We start from the raw sequence: 20,051 nt of genomic DNA on the forward strand, positions 1-20,051 counted from the left end.
TTTAGTCAGGTGCCATAACATAACTACTGCAGGACACTTGTATGCATTCAGCATGGCCTGGCCCTACCATTAGACAGAGTGAGGCAGCTGCATATACAGTGGTGCCTCGCAAGACGAAATTAATCCGTTCCGCGAGTCTCTTCATCTAGCGGTTTTTTCGTCTTGCAAAGCAAGCCCATTGACGGCTTAGCGCTATTAGCGCTATTAGCGGCTTTTAGCGGCTTATCGGCTTAGCGGATAAGCAGATAAGCGGCTTAGCGGCTTAAAAAAGGGGGGGAAAGGGGGGAAAAACCGCAGGAACTCGCAATACATTTTCGTCTTGCAAAGCAAGCCCATAGGAAATTCGTTTTGCGAAGCACCTCCAAAACGGAAAACCCTTTCGTCTAGCGGGTTTTCCGTCTTGCGAGGCATTCGTCTTGCGGGGCACCACTGTATTATATATTATTATATCATACGATACTTTATTATTATAGAGATACTGCTAACTTTGATGACACCCCAAGCCCACTAAGTTAAGAAGAAAAGAAAGGGGAGGTGGGGGAACCAGATTTGGAAATAAAATAGGGAGTTACTTGAAGAGCAAATTAGAGGGAAAGTAATTAACACACACACACACACACAATTTTTTTTTTAAAAAAAAAATACCATGTTGAAATGTAAATATTGAGCTGGCTTTCCATAAAGTAATGGTTTAGATCTAGAGTTTAGACAAGCTTCACAGTTTTTTCTGAATCTCCCCTCCTCACTGCAGTCTCTTGCATGGTCACATTCCAGAGAGTCCTCTGACCCTTAGGACAGGAGAAAGCCCAATTGGCTGCACCAGAAATAGAGAAGCCCAACAAAAATGACCAACAGAAATGAATCCTGTAACAATACACAACACCATCACGTGAATTTAATTCTTCCTCTATGTCACATTCTTAGATTCTATTTATAACTCTGCGCACCAACATTTCAGCATAAACCTTCATAATGAAACTATGATAAATAATAATAATAATAATAATAATAATAATAATAATAATGAAACTTTGATCAGTAATATTTTGTGGGCCCAATATAACTATGGGTGGAAGATATATTTATTCAGTTCATAGTTTAATTTGAACTGATCTCTTCTAATGTGAACTGACCTACCTAATTTGCCCTTTTCTGAATGTAAAGTGAAATACAGCTATCCTTTGAAATTCACACATCCCTGAATTTTGTGGGGCAGTTCTCCAACCAAAAAAAGTATACAAAAATGCTTAGACCGAGGGGAAGTTTGCATAAAATGTAGGTATTCATGAAAATAACAATCACAGATGGCTATATGAGATATATGAGGAGAAATGATCACTAAAAGGAGTGATTGGTTGTCCCCCAGGTTGCCAAGGCTTATCAGCACAAAACTGAGCCTTCAGTGTCATTGGCCCAGTCTTATGGAATGCCCTTCCAATAAAGATTCAGCATGAGTCTTCAGTATTCATTTTTTAATTTTTGCTAAAACTGTTCTATGCCGCCAAGGTTACACTGACTATTAAGGGGACGGTTATCTGATAACCTGTGATTTATGATTTTGGTTTTTTATGTGGTTTTTCTTGATTGAGTGTGTGTGTGTGTGTATACATATTTTTAATGAAGATATGGTATGCATATTAAAAATAAATAAATAAAATGCTGGTGTATTTTCTTGGTATGTTTTCATGATACGTTCATGAAGCTGCTTAGAGAATGTGGCAACCTGGACGTAAGACAAGGAAAAAACTGACAGATGATCACTATCTACAAAAACATAAAATGAAATAGATGGTGCAAAAAAAAAAAAATAGACAGTGTTTTTGTGTGGTTGTCTTCTGACACGTGCTCATGTGTATGAATAAAGATTTCTCTTCTGAAGCCCTAAAATCTACTGCTTGAAACAGCTGTCCCAGCTTACCTCCCAGCAAGGTTGCTTCTGCAGAAATATTTGTAAGGACACAACTCCCATCACAGGATATCCTGGTTATATCTTGGGCAGTTTTTGGTTTTCGTTGCTCACAGCTCATGTGCTTTCCATTATTTGCAGTTTCCTATGTTCCTAGATCAAATGCACATTTTCTTTTCCCTCTCTCCACATGCACTGACTTGGTCTGTCTCTTGAGGGGCACAAGTAGACTTCAAGTTGAACCCTTGTAATGCAGAGCCAAAGTCAATTCATAGATGTTTGAGGTGCAGACAAGACAGATCCGGTGTGTCTTACACAAGCTACGATCCATTGATGACAAGTCATACAGACCTTCTGGAGGCAAGGTGTTTGAGGGAGAGAATTTAATAGAAATCTGATTTTCAGCAAGGCAGGTGATGAGCTGGGTCTGTTGTGCCTTTACCAGCTCACTTACACTTACCATCTGCTTTCACTCCTTCCTTTAAACAAAATCTATTCAAGCTACATGTAATTCCTCTAGCCATGCCGGATACAAAATGGTGGCAAAGACCCACATGAGGATTGTATAAGAGTACTCAAATTAAAGGGGGTGGGGTGGGGAGAGCTCACATTTATATGTTCTGGATATGTTTAGGGGTCTTACTAGACAACAAGCTTAACATGAGTCAACAGTGTGATGCAGCAGCAAAAAAAAGCAAAGGCTATTCTAGGCGGCATCAAAAGATGTATAGCGTCCAGATCAAGGGACATAATAGTCCCCGGTCTATTCTGCCTTGGTCAGACCACACCAGGAATACTGTGTTCAATTCTGGGCACCACAATTTAAGAAGGATGTTGACAAGCTGGAACGTGTGCAGAGGAGGGCAACCAAGATGATCAAAGGTCTGGAAACTAAGCCTCACGAGGAACGCTTGAAGGAGCTGGGTACGTGTCAGGAGTGTGTGCAGGAGCCAGGCCCTGACCGGTAGGGCTTAGCAGGACTGGGGCTTTCCTAAGTTTGTTCTCAAGAGGCAAGGTGCCTCTGCACAGGTGAGGCTGATTGGTAACTCACAGCATCTGGTGGCAAGAGCCGGGAAGGGATATAAGGTCAGCATTTCCCTTTGGCTCTTTGCCACAGCAACATGCTTCCTGCCTTGGGATTCTTGCTTCCTGATCCTCGGACCCATGGCTTCTTGACCCCTTGTTTTTTGACCCTTGGACCCTGGGCTTCCTGACTCCTGGCTTCCGGACTCTCGTTCCTGCTCCCACCCCACCATCTTGCTCCCAGTCCTGATGTCCTCAACCGCCCGTAAACTGGACCGTGACAGTATGTTTAGCCTAGAAAAGAGGAGACTGAGAGGAGATATGATAGCAATCTTCAACTAACTAAAGGGCTGTCACATGAAGGATGGAGCAACCTTGTTTTCTCCTGCTCTGGAGGCTAGGACCTGAAGCAATGGATTCAAGTTACACAAAAGGAGATTCTGACTAGACATCAGGAAGAACTTTCTGACAAAAAGAGCTGTTCCACAGTGCAACAGTCTACCTCATGAGGTGGTGAACTCTCCTTCCTTGGAGGTTTTTCAGCAGAGGCTGGATGGACATGTGCCATGTGCTGGATGGACATGTGCCATGTGCTGGATGGACATGTGCCATTTGTGCTTGAGTTGAGATTCCTGCCTTGCAGGGGGTTGGACTAGATGACTCTCGGGGTCCCTTCCAAGTCTACAATTCTTTGATTGGGAAAATATACACAAATCTAACTGTGAAATTAAGCCGCAACTGTTCCTGCAAATTGAATTAAATTTTGAAGGAGCCTTCTAAACATATGCCTTTCATTCCCCTCTCCTCCAAATGATTATATCTGTGTGTATGCACTAGCACTTTCCATTCATTAAAGATTATTATTGAAAGTCTACCTACCTAGATAGTAAACAATTAATGAATGACTTTTCTTTCTGCATAAAAAGTAGTATGGTTTGAATGTGGGACTAGGACCTAGAAGACAACAATTCAGTTCCCCAATCATTCCTGAAGCTCAGTGGGTGACTCGAGCCCCCCCCCCCCGACTAATCTAATCTGTTGTGATAAATTTAGGTGGGGAGAACCATATATATAGGGTTGCCATGTTTCAGAAAGTGATAATCTGGACACAAGTCTTTTGCTTTTTGTTTGCCAAACTTGTTGAGCTTTTTAAAAGGAAATTCCAACATGGGTTGCCATATGTCTGGATTTTGCCGTGCATTTAAGCAATTTCCACCAGGACACTGTTTTTAAAGGGCAAATCCCAGCAATGTCAGGGAAATTCCAGACATATGGCAACCCTACATATATGACACCTTGAGCTCCTTGGAGGAGGGGTAGGCTATAAATGTAATTATAAATTGTAATAAATACTAAGTCCCACTGGATAGTATCCAACTAAGTTTTACTAAGAGTAGACCCATTGAAACCACCATGTCTCAATTTTGATGGGTCTACTCTGAGTAGGATTATGATTGGATAGTATAGCTTCCAGCTCTAATCGATATACACTGTGTGTTGAATTTGTGTTTACTTTTTGCTTATTCTTTCAGAGGTGTAGAGTCAGATTTGAGCCATGTTCCTCAAATAATTCATTTCAGTTTTGTCCTCTTGAAGTCAGTGGCATTGTCTCAGGATACGTAATTTAAGGACTGCAGCAGTAGTTACACAATCGGTATGAAAACAGACCTTCACTGTTGACAATAAGTGCTGTTCTGAATAATTAAGACTGCCTTGAGATTACTGTAGTTGTTTTATTCTGAAAAGAAAACAGGTTTGCCACTTGGCTAATGCTCATATAGTACATACCTGAATAACCTTTTCTTTTTCTTCTTTCAATAGATTGTTCGGTTTCTACAAAGGTATACTCCCTCCAATCTTGGCTGAAACTCCCAAAAGGGCAGTAAAGGTATTATTCCACTAATATAATTCACTATTGTTGTATAACATATGACAGGTAACATAGGAGATAACACCAGTAGCAGCTGATGGGGCTTTGTTTAGGTGTGTTTGTTGCTGCTATTATTGATATTAATGTTTTGTATCTTTTTTTTTTTTTAGATCTTACTGTGATTTATGTGGAAATTTTTCAATTTGGTTGCAAACTTTTTGATGTGCTTTATTTATGGTTTATTATTACTTTTGTTATGTTTGTAATTATGCAAATCTTTTCATGTTGCAAGCTACTTTGAGCATGGTTTTAAGTATGGAAAGGTGGCATACAAATTAAATTATGATTGTGATAGGGCAGCGGTATTCTGCTGACCTTCTGTTGCCCTCATTGCTGCTGCTCACCAAGATGTTGAGGGGAAGAGAGAAGGCAGTGGTGAGGCTGGTGCGGTGCAAACCACTGGCAGACCCAATCTAGTTTTCCTGCCAGTGCATTTGCATGCAACGACCTCATCGCCTTCTTGCCTTCTACCTCCCAGTAAGCCATGGCCACGTGGACAGGAGAAGGTCAAATGAATACAGTGGTACCTCGGGTTAAATATGCTTCAGGTTACAGATGCTTCAGGTTACAGACTCCGCAAACCCAGAAATAGTACCTTGGGTTAAGAACTTTGCTTCAGGCTGAGAACAGAAATTGTGCTGCGGCAGCGGGAGGCCCCATTAGCTAAAGTGGTGCTTCAGGTTAAGAACGGACCTCTAGAACGAATTAAGTTCTTAACCCGAGGTACCACTGTACTGCCACCCCACCAAGATCCCAACAACTAACAACAACAATAACTATACTGTAACCAATAAAACGCTAGCACACATTTTTAAACCTGATTTTTTTCGTTTTCCAAATAGCACTGTGAAAATTCTGTGTGATTAAGAGCTTTTCACAAATGGGCTTTGTTTCTTTGTGCAAAACATTCGTTGCCTGCTTTCTCTGTGCTCAAATCAGCTTTTTGCAAAACATAACGGAAACACCAAAATAAATTCTTAAAATCCTGGCTGTTTCAAACGATTAAAAAAAATGAAAAAATGAGGGGCTCGACCTGCCACCTAGTCAGAGAAACGTTATGTGTGAGCTGGAAAGATTCACAACCAGGATTCAGCTTCAGAAATCTGATGTGGGTGGCCAGCTGGCATATAACAGTAGGGCCAGGTGAAACTGCTGGTCCCATAAATTCTTTTTAAAAGGCAGGCCCTATGGATGTCTGGGGTCCTCCATGAAATAGATGGAGAGTTAAGCAAGTATTATACCATCTGGAATTTCAGATGAAGTCCTTTTTTCAGATTAGAACTCCATTAAGCTGAGCGTAGACCTCTTTACACATGTCTCACTATATCTGAATTGATGGAATAGTAGTAGCCCGTCTCTACCCTTTCTTTTTCTTTTCTTTTCTTTTCATTACAAATGTTTTTATTGAGTAGTGAATGGTACACAGAATTAGGCAGCAGTATAAGGTACAAAAATGGAGAACTTGATAACATATAAACCATTGTTGAATACACATCAGTAAAAATAAAAGTTGTCTTTGAATTCTTTCCAGATGCGAACCATTTTAATTTGGGCCTTCCCTTGAGGATACAGAACCTCCCCACCGTGTAACATGGATGATAGGGGAGGGCAAATACAAAAGGTTGACACAGCTTAAATACACACTGTGTCCAAATGCTCTTTCTTTGCAAAACCTCAGGCTTACCCTCACATACTGGGTTAGACGTCCAGAGAGTACTATAGAGCACATTCTGTCCATCTACTCTTTAAAGAAGAAACTCTTCTTATACTTCCTGTGCCGTGCAATCTGAAATTCAGTGGCCTGCTGGTAACCTTGCATTTCAGATAGAATTGTCTGGATTGCTTGCTAATCTTAGATTGAAAAAGAGAAAAGAATGTGGAGTACTTGATTTAGATAAGGAAGCAGATTTTGTGGTTGCATGCATGTGAATGCATACACACACACACACACACACACAATGTTCAAACATCTGTTGATAAATACATGATGATTGCAGACTAAGATTCCCCCCCACACTATATTTATATATACAAAGTCCATCAGTATCTATAATTGGATGCTCACATAATTATGAGTCTATAAATCAGGAATTTTTATTTTAGTATAGATTGAATTGGGACGACTTGCTTGAGAGACCTTCCCCATGAGCTTTGTTTCAACACTAGCAATACAATCCTCAGAAGAAAGTGGCATTGAATTCAGTGGCACTTACTTCTAAGGAAATTGTAGATTTGTCCCAATTTACTAGGAAAGAGTTACCCAGAGAAGCAGGGGTGAATCACCAAGTGTGTGTGTGTGTGTGTGTGTGTGTGTGTGTGTGTGTGTGTGTGCACGCGCACGCACGCACGTGCTAGATGGCCCTTGGAATCCCTTCCAAATTTGATACAATAATTCAAGTTGTATTGTGGTAATTTTGTACAGCTGCCTCCATACCTGCCATCCACATCTTGGGGAAACTTACAGAGAAAGGCTGCCTTGAATTATAAAACTGCTGCGCTGATAAAAGATCACTCAGATAAACAAACAAGGCCGAGTTCCTGTTCAGAAGAAAAATATAATTGTCTATTCCTTTGGTAAATCCATTTGCATGTAAAAATAAAGCCATTATAATTAAGGTAATATGTCACTTGGACGCCATGTGTCAAAGACAATTTCACTTTGAAGAGTTCAGATCCTTTGTCTGTCTGTCTGTGCCTCTTTCTGTCTTTCTCTGCCCCCACTTTCTGAAAGAAAGCTGGTAATTCTGAAGGATAAAAAGCCAAACTTTATAGCCCTGATTTAGTTTCGACTTAAAGAAAAGACATGAACAGTGCCAGTACAATGGTTAACAGATGATCTTGTTGGGCAAATACATATTTTGCATGTGTTCCTTCCCAGACATTTTTACCTTAATGTTATTGAGACATATGGTAAGTACTTTGACGTTTTTTCTCTCCTCTGTGGAACTTAGATTTAAATGTATCTTTGCCAGATGGACAGCACTGGTTATTAGATACACGAAGACATATATTTTGCAATTATTTTTCTTTGGAAGTTTGTGAAGAAAGCATTTTCTTTTTTTTTACCATAGCAAATAATAATAATAAAAAAAATCACTGTTCAACAGCAACAAAAGTTGCTTCACTCTATTATGATAAGGATATTTTGAGCTCTTAAAAAAAGTGAGCCATTGAAGCAAACTGTTGAATTTTCTGAAAGGCTAAGTTGTACTTGCTTGGTTGTGTGCATTTTGGTCCTTCATTTAGAGTTTCCTAGGATTGTTCAGCTTCAAAACTGTCCCCATAATATGAAACAGAGTTGCTACATGCTAACTAGTTCTTCTGTTTATGGCTTTAGGAAGCAATTGTATTTTGAAAGCAAATTTTAAGTGCAAAAGATTGCTAGGTAGCATGCATGGAGGGTATGAGAAACATTAAAGGAATACCTAAAATTCCATGAAAAGGTTCGTTGTGACAATATATAGAAAAAATGGTAGATCTGTTAGTTGAATGTGCATTATGAAAATCTGTTTTGATACTTAGGCTACAATCCTATACATACTTTTCTGGGAGGAAACCCTATAAAACTCAATGGCGCTTACCTCTGAGTAGACAGGCAAAGGCTTGTGCTGTAATTTTGCCATTTAGGCTTTAAATTACTCATGGCCGCAGTCCTCATTTCACCTAATTTTGCACTGATTTTGTTGCTCACTTCTACAGTACAATATTTTGTAAGTTTACTCAAAGTGAAGTCTCATTGACTTCAAGGAGACATACGACTCCCAGAGCTCTGCGTAGAGAATTGCAGCCTTTCAAAGCAATCCACTGAGCTCAATAGGACTTATTTCTGAGTACAAACATATTGTAGGGTTATTGTCCAAATTAACTTTTCACAAGCGTTTGTAGCACAGTTTTTAACATAGAATCCTATACTGCATTCAGGGAATTAACTTACCATGTTGTGATTTATAGATACATTTTTGAATACTGCAGTAGGACTGGTTTTCCATGTGCTACGCGATGTAAGGTGACATGTTTCATAATGCTTGTGCTTCATCCATTCGGAAATGTATAAAGGAGATTTAAAATCCCATCCGTATACAAGTCATCTTACATGAAAAGTTGCCTTGGCCTTAGGCACTGACCCATCCATTGAAGTATCAAACTCTCCCCATGCCACACCCCACCCCTCACCAGCTCCACTTCGCACCTTCTTTAGTGTTTTTGCTCAGTTGGAGTATGTCTTTGAACTCTGATTCTACCTCTTGCTTGCCAAGGTAGAGGATGGAGAAGGGTGTGTGCATGTGTAGAAATTAGCACAAGGGTAAATTCCTCCATCCATTTTTCCCTCTAGCCCAGGCTTCCTCAACATCGGCCGTCTTGATGTTTTGAGACTACAATTCCCATCATCCCTGACCACTGGTCCTGTTAGCTAGGGATCATGGGAGTTGTAGGAAACCTGCTCTAGCCCCACCCACCACTGGCACCTGTCCTCCAGAAGAAAGACCACATTGAGGGATGCTTCAAGCATCTGCAACTGGCCCAGTACTCCATACTCCTGTGGACTTAGTGTCAAAGGAGAGTTAAATATTGGGAGAAAAGTATGACAGAAGCCCTGGTAGAAATTGTTAGAATTCCTGCTCCATGATTGCAGTCATGGGATTGTTGTCTATCTCATGACGGTATATGTTTTGACTCCACAGAGTGGGAAGTGACAGAGACAGGATGTTTGTGTTACTGTGTTCTGTGAAGTGGGACTATTGTCCTTTGTTCTTTTTCTCTTTGCTGTCTGATGCTAGAGAGAGAGGGAGCCATGTTGCAGTGCTCCGTGTGTGTTAATATGTAAATAAAGTAGATTAGCCAAAATGCTGAGTTGCTGAGGTCTGTCATGCAAACTGCGAAGACTCTGCAGATCCCTAAATGTGCCGATGTTTGTTGGCATCGGTCGTTGTGACGTTCGGGCAGAAGAAAGCTTTTGAAGCTCCCGAACAATCAATCAGGAGGGAGGGAACATGCCAGTCGGGCATGTGTCTCTGCCAGGGTCCTACTTGAGTATAGGACGAGCTCCTGACAGAAATATGGTAGGGTGGAATGCTTCTTCCAAGGGTACCATGTGTGAAACCGGTTTCAAATGGGGGTGAACTGGAGCAAAGGGAAATGTTACACTTTACAAAGCAGCCTGAGCATGCTGAAAAGGAGAATTGCACCAAAAACTATGGTTCTCAAGGTCTGAGCTGGTGCTCCACAAGAAGGCACTGGCAGTTGCTGCAGGTAGACTCCCTTACACCCTCCAAGGACCCCTTCATTGGATGTCAGTGAAAACAGTTCTGCTCCAGGGTACAGCCATGTTGCCAGCTGCGGAGCAGTGTTACCCACTCAATGTCTTTTCTCTGAAATTTTAAATGTAAGCGTCATTTCTGAATATATCCCGTGCGTGTGAATGCCATGGTATTTTTTATCGCACTAGGTATCCTCAAAATAGTACTGGTAGCAGTTGTCAAAGCCAGAGAATAGTGATGGGAAATAACAGATTCAGCAAGGAGAATCAGAGAATCAGAGAATCGAAAGGGATATCAGGGTCATGTCATCCAACCCCCTGCAATGCAGGAATCTTAACTAAAGCATCCATGACAGATGGCCATCCAACCTCCAAGGAAGGACAGTCCACCACCTCTGGTTGGAGTCCAATCCACTGTCAAACATCTCTTACTGTAAGACTAGTCTTCCTGAATCCTCTACATCAAGTGGGTGGAGAAACTCCATCCTGCAGGCCAAATTTGGCTTGGTGCAACTCCCACTTTGGCCCACGAGGCCATTTGTGATGGCAGGTGTGGGGAAGATAGAGACATGGTACAGCTATGCAGCCGAGTTCTCCGCTGGGTACTTGGTCGTGCAGAAGTACCCAGAAAGGATTGTGGAAGTTACTGTTCCAGTCTGCTGGATCAGTTGTGTGGCTGGTTTTGCCATGAGAATCTCCGCACAGCCAATTGCTGCAGAAAGCAGCTTTGCTGACATTTACCTCCACCCCCACATGCCCATGGAGAGTGATGGCTTGGGGCAATTCTCCCTTCCCACTGCAGGACCACATTCAAAATGTCATGCAAGGTTTGAGGAGTGGGGCTCAAAGGGTGTGTGTGTTTAGTGTGCAAATTGTGGAACTGAGAAAAATTATGTGCTGTTGGAGAGCTGATAATGTACAGTGTGAAAAATGAGAGGAGAGGAATTGTACATGTTGGGTCTGTGTGTTTATTCATCACCTAACCAAAGGCTGTGACAGGGGCAGCATGTAAGCATGTGCACAAATTTTGTAAGGGAAGAATGTGCTCAGTTTTCATACTTAAACTGCCAAAACCATATTAAAATACCTTCTTTGTGGCCCGAACCACATTTTTGTCATCTTTGTGCAGGTAATGCTTCATCACATCCTTGTAAATGCCCTTAAATTACTCCTTTTTTGCACCTGTTAGTTACTGAATGGAGGCAGATCCATGAATGAATCATTGCTGTATAATGGATAAACTCTCCTGACTCTTAGGCAGAAATTGCCACTGATACATAGTGTAAGCAAGGAGCAAAGCACTACTTGTGTTTACTGTATTTCCTGCCCCCCTTTTTAGTGTGGGGGTTTCTAGTGAGAAATTTGCGCAGCTGGAAAATCTGAAGAAGTGTGCATGCACACGAAAGCTCATACCAAGAACTAACTTAGTTGGTCTTTAAGGTGCTACTGGAAGGAATTTTTTTATTTTGTTTTGACTATGGCAGACCAACACGGCTACCTATCTGTAACTGCTTTTAAAAAGTTATCTGGGGATCCGGGGGTGGAAAAGTCCAGGTTCAAGCAGCCATACATTTGCGTACCTCTGGTTTCAAACCATTGTTTTGTTTTGGTTCTGAAAAAACAACCCAATAGCGATGGTGATATTTAATGTTAATACTGTGCTTGATCCAATAACAATGTTCTTACCAAGTTTTAAAGGAATGATTCCTGTACCAAAGACTGGAGCAATTTTGAATTGTTTTGTCAACTGCTCAAATCGTAATAGCACAGTATTGCTGATCTCAACAATGATGGATTTTGCAAGTGTGGGATCAGTCTAAGTTGTTTAAATTGACATTAAATGATAATTTAAAAAAGAGAAAATTGCCCTGTATTCACTATCTGGAATAAGGAGGAAAGCTGTGCACTATTTGGTAAGGAGCAGTCTGTTCTTGGCACAGTAAGCTATACAAATGACAAATGGTTAATGGTTATTTGATTTTTGAAGCAGTTTGGAAAGTATTATTTTCTTTCTGGGCTAAGAAGAAAGAAGATATTGAAATACAAAGTTGCTGTAACTGGATTGAGTGCTTGGTATCTGTATGTATATGTATATATGGGTGTGGGTGTGTGTGTATAGTCTGAATATTTCTAATATATGTTTAAGTGATATGAGAACAAAATTTGCCTGATTCAAATTTAACCAAAGCCCTGTGTATAGTACTAATCACTCAACAACAGACCACCAGATCAAATCATTCTCTTTGTCTTTTGTTAGACCAATAAAGGTAAACAGTTTTCTCTGATAAGAATCTCTACTCCATTCTTGAGTTTTAAATTTCACTGTATTTACTTTCTAGTTTTTCACCTTTGAACAATACAAGAAATTATTAGGAAATGTTTCACTGTCACCAGCTCTGGTAAGTAATGTTATACACTCTTGTAATGGGAATAAGGAGACTTACTGTAGTTCCCATTCTTCCTCCTCCTCCTCCTCCTTTTCCCCTCACATTGATCAATATAATGAAGTAGGTTGACAAGTCCGAGAGATAAGAGAAAACGTGTGTTAGATCCATATGCTTTGTGGACTAGCAGAAAGAACTTTTGCTCACACACAGTGGAAGAGTAAAACGTCCTTCCAATGGCAGCCCCACATTAATTTTGGACCTTGATAGGGGACTTTTCAGAGAGGGTCCACATGAAGGAGGATCTTTGTATCATTGTACAAGTGCAGCTGCTGCTCCTGCCAGTCTGGATCCCACCTTCTTTGTTTATGCAAAATATGGAAGAGAATTTGTGCCTGGAGATCTTTGGGCAGGATGCATCTCATAGATCCTAGGAACTTGGCCACCCAGGAATCAGTCCATGTGACTTTAATGCTGTTACCGAAAAGCAAATTGGAAGAGTGCACTAGCAAAAAAACAACAACCCCAAAACTCCTGACCATCTGGATTATAGATTTCTTGGTTAAACAAGTTATAGGATTGGAAGCATTTCTGGAGTTTGGCTCTCTCAGTGGAAGTTTTGTGACAGGCATATTTTTGCTCGCCATATAAAGGAAGAGACCTTTCATTAGAATTTGCATAATTGGCCAGCGTGCTATAAAGTCAGAATGAAGACACTTTGAGTTATTACTATTCTAGTTATTGAATGCATCTGTTATGTTACTGTTATTACATTATCCTTGAAGGTTCTCTCTCTCCTTTCCTTTCCTTTTCCTTTTCCTTTTCCTTTTCCTTTTCCTTTTCTTTTCTTTTCTTTCGGACTGCCACTTTCCCCAAAGAACATGAGATAAATCCTTAAAGTTGCCACATACCTTTTTAACAGTGAAAGCTCTGGTTCGTTTTGCTTTCTAGGAGAAAATGGTATTTTGGTGTACAGCATGGTTTACTGCGCTTCATAGACTATGAAATACTTCTTAAAGCCTTGGCAGAGGAGACTGACAGTAATGATTCAAGGGCTTTTCGGCAAGGAGATGGTGAAGGCAAACAAGAGATGTACCTGAAGTCAGGCAGAATGACTCTAGATCTGGCAGAGTTCACAAAAAAGAAAACAAAATTTCCCCCAGCAGATAAAAAGTTGGTTTGGGGGTCTACAACATCTACATTCCATCATAGATTTGAGTGTGTTTAAACCCATTGATTCCAGTGGTCTATATTTTGACCCAGCCCACTTCAAATCAACTGATTATATTTCTGCACCTGTGGTGGCAATGGGCTGTGCCATTATTGTATGCATATTGGTATGATGATTATATCTGGCTGTATGTCACATGCAACTCATCAGCTTATTCACTCAGAATGTTGAAGAATACTGGAAGCTGATTCTGTTTTACTTATGAACTGCAGGGTCTAAAGAGGCCATCACTGTATAATCCTATACATCTTTACTCACAAGCAAGCCCCAGTGCATTCAGTGGGTCTTAGCAGCATGTAATGATTTCAGTCTCTGCCACACACAAACACTTCCTCCCATGCTCTGCAATTTCTCTATTCTTCAACCCCATGTAGAGTCAGAAGCTTTTCCAGAAATGAACTCTCCTCCAAGGTTCAGCTGTCTTTGGAAGAGCCAGAGAATTCAGAAAACCCACTGCAATCAAAATGTATTGCATGCTAGGAAATAATATGAAATAGAAGTCCACTGAAATCAATGTTCTTAAACACAGCTAAGGCTCTACTGGGTTATTACCAGAGTTCTCAATATTAGGAAAGGTGTTTTTTTTTAAAGAAAAAAGTTTTACTCTTAAGTGATTTTACTCTGTTTTACCGTATTATGTCAATGCCTTGACTGTCAGTTGCATTCTAATGATGCCATAGCACCAACCAGTATGCTATTTGGAGTATATAAATATTTGCCATCAGTTACTAATACCTTACTTAAGTTGTTTCAGAGGTGAAATCTGCCTTGGAAAACTTTTATTCTAAGACACTTGTTTGCTGAACTGGGAAGCACAGTTATTTAGTCCTGTGTTTTCTTTGTATTAGATTTACTACCTAATTAAGTCACTGTTTTATACTTCCCTGGTAAGTGGTTTTAAGAGCTGCCTTTGTGTCTATATTATACTCATAATAACGTGTAAATTATTCTTCACGAGGCAAAACTCTCCTTAAACAGAATGTGGAGGGCAAGCTTTACCACATATGCACTTCTTAAAATCAGTCACAAAGCTTCCCCACCCCCATCTAGAGAGAATGTGTTGTTGATAGGACTTTGACATTTTATTTGGAATATTTGGAATGTGGTTTGTGGCTTTTGTAATTTCTTCTGCATGAACTGTCAACATCTAATCAAGGACGAAAGCTGTTTAGTAATGGTATACTACTGCACGAGGGTAGGTCTCTCGACTTTCATCATATCAGTCAGCTTAATGCTCAACTTCAGAATGTGATGTACGGGGATGTTTTACCGCAGTGTGCATGAAAACTGATTGATTTAACTCTTTTAGACATTTGCAGTTGCTGGCTTGGGATCCGGGCTAACAGAAGCAGTTGTGGTTAACCCTTTTGAAGTAGTCAAGGTTAGCCTCCAGGCAAATCGGGATGCTTTCACAGAGGTATGGTAACTGGAATATTTTTTCAATATGTTGGGAAACGCAAGTGCTTGGATAACAAGTATAGAATGTTAATCAAGAGCGAGCTGTAGGAAGAGGGGAATCTCTTGGGGCAGTTTAAAACAAGTGATGGTCCCAGTTTAAGTGTTGCCATTTCAAAACAGCTGGAGAAGCAAATTTGATACGGACGATGCGGTGGGAAATAAGTATTTGGTGGAGCCTCATCAATGTTCCTAGGGTATCCTTTGCTCTGTAATGGTCAGGAAATGGCATGGTACCAGCACAGAACAAAGGGAAGGGGATAGGAGGAAGGGGAGAAGAATAGAAAGGAAGCAGCTTCTTGTTTTAAATATATATCCTTTCTCTAAACTTTACAGTTCGAATGGTAAGCTTACAATTTGGTTTTTCAACATTATGCAGTAAATACCACCCCCCCAAAAGTATTCTACTAACATGCTGAAAATCAACTAATAGAAGAGAGCATGAAGGTGCTCAAAGCCACAGTATATATAGGCTCTTATGTTTGTTAGGCCAGAAGATTATGAGGCTATACCTCTGGAACACTGACTTATATTGAACCAGACCATCGGCCCAACTAGCTCATTATTGTCCCCAGAGTGGCACTCCTGGTAGGGCAGATCTGGAGCAGTGGCAGAGGAAAGGGGGTGTGGAGGGTGCCAGCTGCCCCAGGTGTCATCACTGGGGGAGGGTGACAAAATGACAAAAAATGAGTTTTAAAAAATAAAAATTGGGCTCATGAAACTTTTTAGTTCAGTCAACAAACGTAACAAAATGCGGCTGGCACTGGGCACCACACCGCAGGGGTCAGCACTTACTGCAGGCCCTGCAGTGTGCCCGAGCCACACATCTCTTCTGGGAGTAACGTGGTGGCTTGGGGGCCTGCAGGCTCTGTGCTGCCTGAAGTGACAGCGTGGGACTTGTGTCTGCCCTCCGCCTCTCCTTCCGCCACCCTACAGATGAGGGGGAGGTGGCAGAGAGGCACCACGCAGTGCGTCCCGTCCCCATGGGCAGCTCACCCCATCCCCAGCTGCAGGACGCGCGTTCCGCACCTGGCACCTGAGTGGCTAGCTACACCGCTGATCAGGAGTGATAACCTTCGAGCAGCCTCATCAATTACCCATCAAGTCCAGCATCCTGTTCTTACAGTGGTCACCCAGATGCCTGTGAGAAACCCACAAGCAGGATTTGAGCATAGAAGTGCTCTCCCTGTTAGAATTCCTGCTCCATGATTGCAGTCATGAGATTGTCGTCTTTCACATGACAGTATATATTTTGACTTCACAGAGTGGGAAGTGACAGAAACAGGATGTTTGTGTTACTGTGTTCCGTGAAGTCGGACTATTGTCCTTTGTTCTTTTTCTCTTTGCTGTCTGATGCTAGAGAGAGAGGGAGCCATGTTGCAGTGCTCCGTGTGTGTTTATATGTAAATAAAGTAGATTAGCCAAAATGCTGAGTTGCTGAGGTCTGTCACATAAGGTGCGCAAACTCTGCAGATCCCTAAGTGTGCCGCAGTGATGTTTGGGCAGAAGAAAGCTTTTGAAGCTCCCAAACGATTGACCAGGAGGGAGAGAACATGCCAGTCAGGCATGTGTCTCTGCCAGGGTCCTACTCGAGTGTAGGCTGAACTCCTCTTCTTACAGTGGTCACCCAGGGGCCTGTGAGAAGCCCACAAGCAGGGTTTGAGCACAGGAGTGCTGTGCCCTCCTGTGATTTCCAGCAACTGGTATTCAGAATTGCTGCCTCCAGCTGTGGAGTGAGAGGATAGCCATCATGACTAGTCACGCAGAACCCGCAAGTGTCCAATAAAAGCTGGGACATCCCATTTTTACTCACGAGAGCACAGCTGCCATTTACGTCGCCTTGATCTTGCACAATTTCGCCCCGAGATCTCGTGTAGGGCTGTGATCTCATGTGACACCCCAAAATGCACGGCTCAAAAAACCTGCATCCTTTTGGGCTCTGTGATGTCACATGAGTCACATGACTCATGCAGGAACATGGACAGTAAGACGCGCATCCTGGTTTTAGGATCTAACATGTTGGAGGGCATGGTAGCCATTGGTGGGCCTCTCCTTCATGCATTTGTCTAACTCTCTTTTAAAGCCGGCTAGCTTGGTAGGTGCTTGGTCCATGGGGTCACGAAGAGTCGGACACGACTAAATGACTAAACAACAACAGCTTGGTGGGTGCAGAGCAGTTTCTTGTTGGAAGACTGTATGGACATTTGGAACCCAGAGTGGTTTGGGTAGCTGCTTTTGCGTTTAGAGTCTTTCCTTTCCAGAGCACGGAGACCACCTGCACTTCAAGCACAAAAAGATAACCGAAGCCCCCAGCATACTTCACCACCTCCTTGCTGGAATATAGTTATTCTGTATGGCTTTTATTCAGGGCTCTTACTTAAAGAAACACATTTTCTTTACTTCAAATGCAGCAGAAATGAATCTACCAGCAAACAGTGTGTCTTGACATGTTGGAAAATGCTCAAGAACTTTCTAAAGAAAACAGACAGAAAATTCCTTTCCTCATTTAAATAAGTCAGATTTTTTTTTTTGGGGGGGGACATTTTCTGTACAGACTCATCTGACTTTGGACACTAAGGTAGCCACAAAAATTAAATAATATACCCTGCTTATGTATAATAAGCAAATTGCAAAGTTCAGAGTGAAGTGATTAACAACAATGCTACAGGGTTCTTTCCTCACGACTGATATCAATTATACTGAGACCCAGTTTGTATATCACAAATGAGAAAAAACCGTGGCTTAACGTGAAAGAGGAAGCAGGCAGGTCCCCAGAGAGAAGATTTCAGTGCCTTTCCCTTGTTCCTGCTGCCACCACACTGCCCAGGGCTGTGCCATTGTTTGTTTGTTTGTAAGTTCAAGGCCTCTGGTGCCTTCACCCCATGGTTATCTTTCATGGTTTTCTGCTGGCTACAAGTAGGAGGACAACCACTGGTCATAGCTTTCCGCCTGCTAAACAGAACTCAGGACCTCCGCCAGCAGGGGTGCTCCTCTATGCCAGCAGAGAGGTGGCCATGCTCAATCCTACCTCTCTTGATCCATCAACATTGCAGAGGGTTGTAGGATTGCACTCGGTCCCATTGAAATCAATCAGGTGTACTTCTGAATAGACAGGTATAGGATTGCACTAACTGAACTTCTATACTCACCTCGATATGTGATCCTCAGATGAAGGGCAGTATATAAATTTAATATAATAATAATAATAATAATAATAATAATAATAATAGCCCCACTGAATTCAATGAGACTCACTTCTGAGTAAACATACATAGAAGTGCACTTCTAATGCCCCCCTAACATAACTTGGCTCATGCCACACATTTCCATAGATGCAACACATTAATCAAAGAATCCTTCCCTGCCCCTTGAATTTTTATCATTTCTTTTCAGAACAATCTTAACGAGCTTCACAGAATCAGTTGTATGTTTTTTACATAAGCCTTTTTCAAATAGATCACTCCTGTTATTTATTGAGACTGCTTGCAGTGTACTAAAATCATGGTCTGGACAGACCTAGGTAAATATTACCACAGCAATTTGTTTATATTGTTATGGCATTTGTATGCCTCTCCCTGGGCATTAAGTTCTTGTTGGGAAGTTTACAATAAAGCCCTATATTCTATTGCAGCCATATAGTCTGTTGTTGTGTGAGATTTGCTTTTTACTCTTACAAAGTGAATCATAGATACCTGTTAGATATATGTAAATTTGAGTGAAACAAAATATTAAAAGGAAATTCAGCTTGCTTGTCACCTGAATAAGCACTAACCTGGTGGGTTAGATATTATTTGGATCATCTGTTGGTCATTTTTGCTGGCATTTTGCAATGGGAGCTCATTAAACAAATAAGTGCATTGAAATCAGCACCGTTTACAAAGCAGTAGTCAAAATTGTCTTCATTTCCCTGTTTAAGCATCCTTGCGGAAGTCAAGTTTTGCCTTTCTAATTAAATATTTGACTACGCAAAGGTAACATTAGTGAAAAGCAAAGTTAAGCAAGCAAACAATTGACAAGAAAAATAATCTTTAACTTGGGGCTAAAGACATAACAGTAAAAAACGTTAAAAGCAATCTTCTACAGTCATGCATTGGAGTTCTAAAAGCTTAAGACTCTAGAAATGGTCACACAAATTAGTTACACAGTTCCTCTAATCTGAAAGTATCCTCTCCCTGGCTGATTTAGAAGGAATGTTTACAATGGTTATTAGGAATATTTTTATAGGAAACTGATATTTTGTGGTTGTGGTTCAAGTGTAGTGTAAAGCAGGGCTGAGGAACCTATGGCCCTCCTGGTCTTGGTGCTCTCCAACAAGATAGGTAGACTTCCGATAAGTATCTTATTGGCCACCATGAGAACAGGATGTTGAGCTAGATGGGCCTTTGCTATGATCTAGCAGGGCTTTTCTTATTATATGTAACTCCTGTTAGCCCCAGCAAACATGGTCAGTGGTCATGATGGAAGATGGAGTCCAACATTTGAAGGGCCACAGGTTCCAATTATTGGCTAAAAGTGTGAGATTTTTCAGAAATTATAGTCAAAATAAGCAAGAGAAGCCAAAGGAAGAGTCTGTTGGGATACTGCCAGGGAGACAAAGGCCATCATGCCCCACGTCGATTCCGGACGATCCATCGATCTCCCGTAGACACGCAGTATCATTCAGTTAGTGACACGAGCTCCAGAAATAGCTTGCCACATTCCAGAGCTGGTGCACGCTCTATCAGCAGAATTCGCACAGCGAAAGATGCACGCAGGAGAGCATTATTTACAACTTTATTCAGCGTTGGTCAGAACAAAGAGAAAACATGACTGCCTGCTTCAATGTCTCAGGCACAGAGAGAGAGAAATGAAAGCATAGACATAAC

The 20,051-nt window shown here is 41.3% G+C and overlaps 1 protein-coding gene across 4 annotated transcripts in view; it reads left to right on the plus strand.

Moving 5' to 3' along the window:
• SLC25A21 (solute carrier family 25 member 21) overlaps positions 1-20,051 on the plus strand; it is a 300,979-nt gene that overhangs the window by 272,207 nt on the left and 8,721 nt on the right. For 3 of the 4 annotated variants that reach the window (XM_079955299.1, XM_079955300.1, XM_079955301.1), the window contains 3 exons: positions 4,751-4,817; positions 12,456-12,515; positions 15,041-15,148. In XM_079955299.1, the coding sequence (XP_079811425.1) occupies positions 4,751-4,817; positions 12,456-12,515; positions 15,041-15,148 (235 nt within the window). The remainder of the gene's footprint in view (positions 1-4,750; positions 4,818-12,455; positions 12,516-15,040; positions 15,149-20,051) is intronic. The other variant, XM_079955302.1, reaches the window with a different exon arrangement.

The sequence above is a fragment of the Podarcis cretensis genome, assembly GCF_951804945.1.
Source record: "Podarcis cretensis genome assembly, chromosome: 1".
Classification (NCBI taxonomy): domain Eukaryota; kingdom Metazoa; phylum Chordata; class Lepidosauria; order Squamata; family Lacertidae; genus Podarcis; species Podarcis cretensis.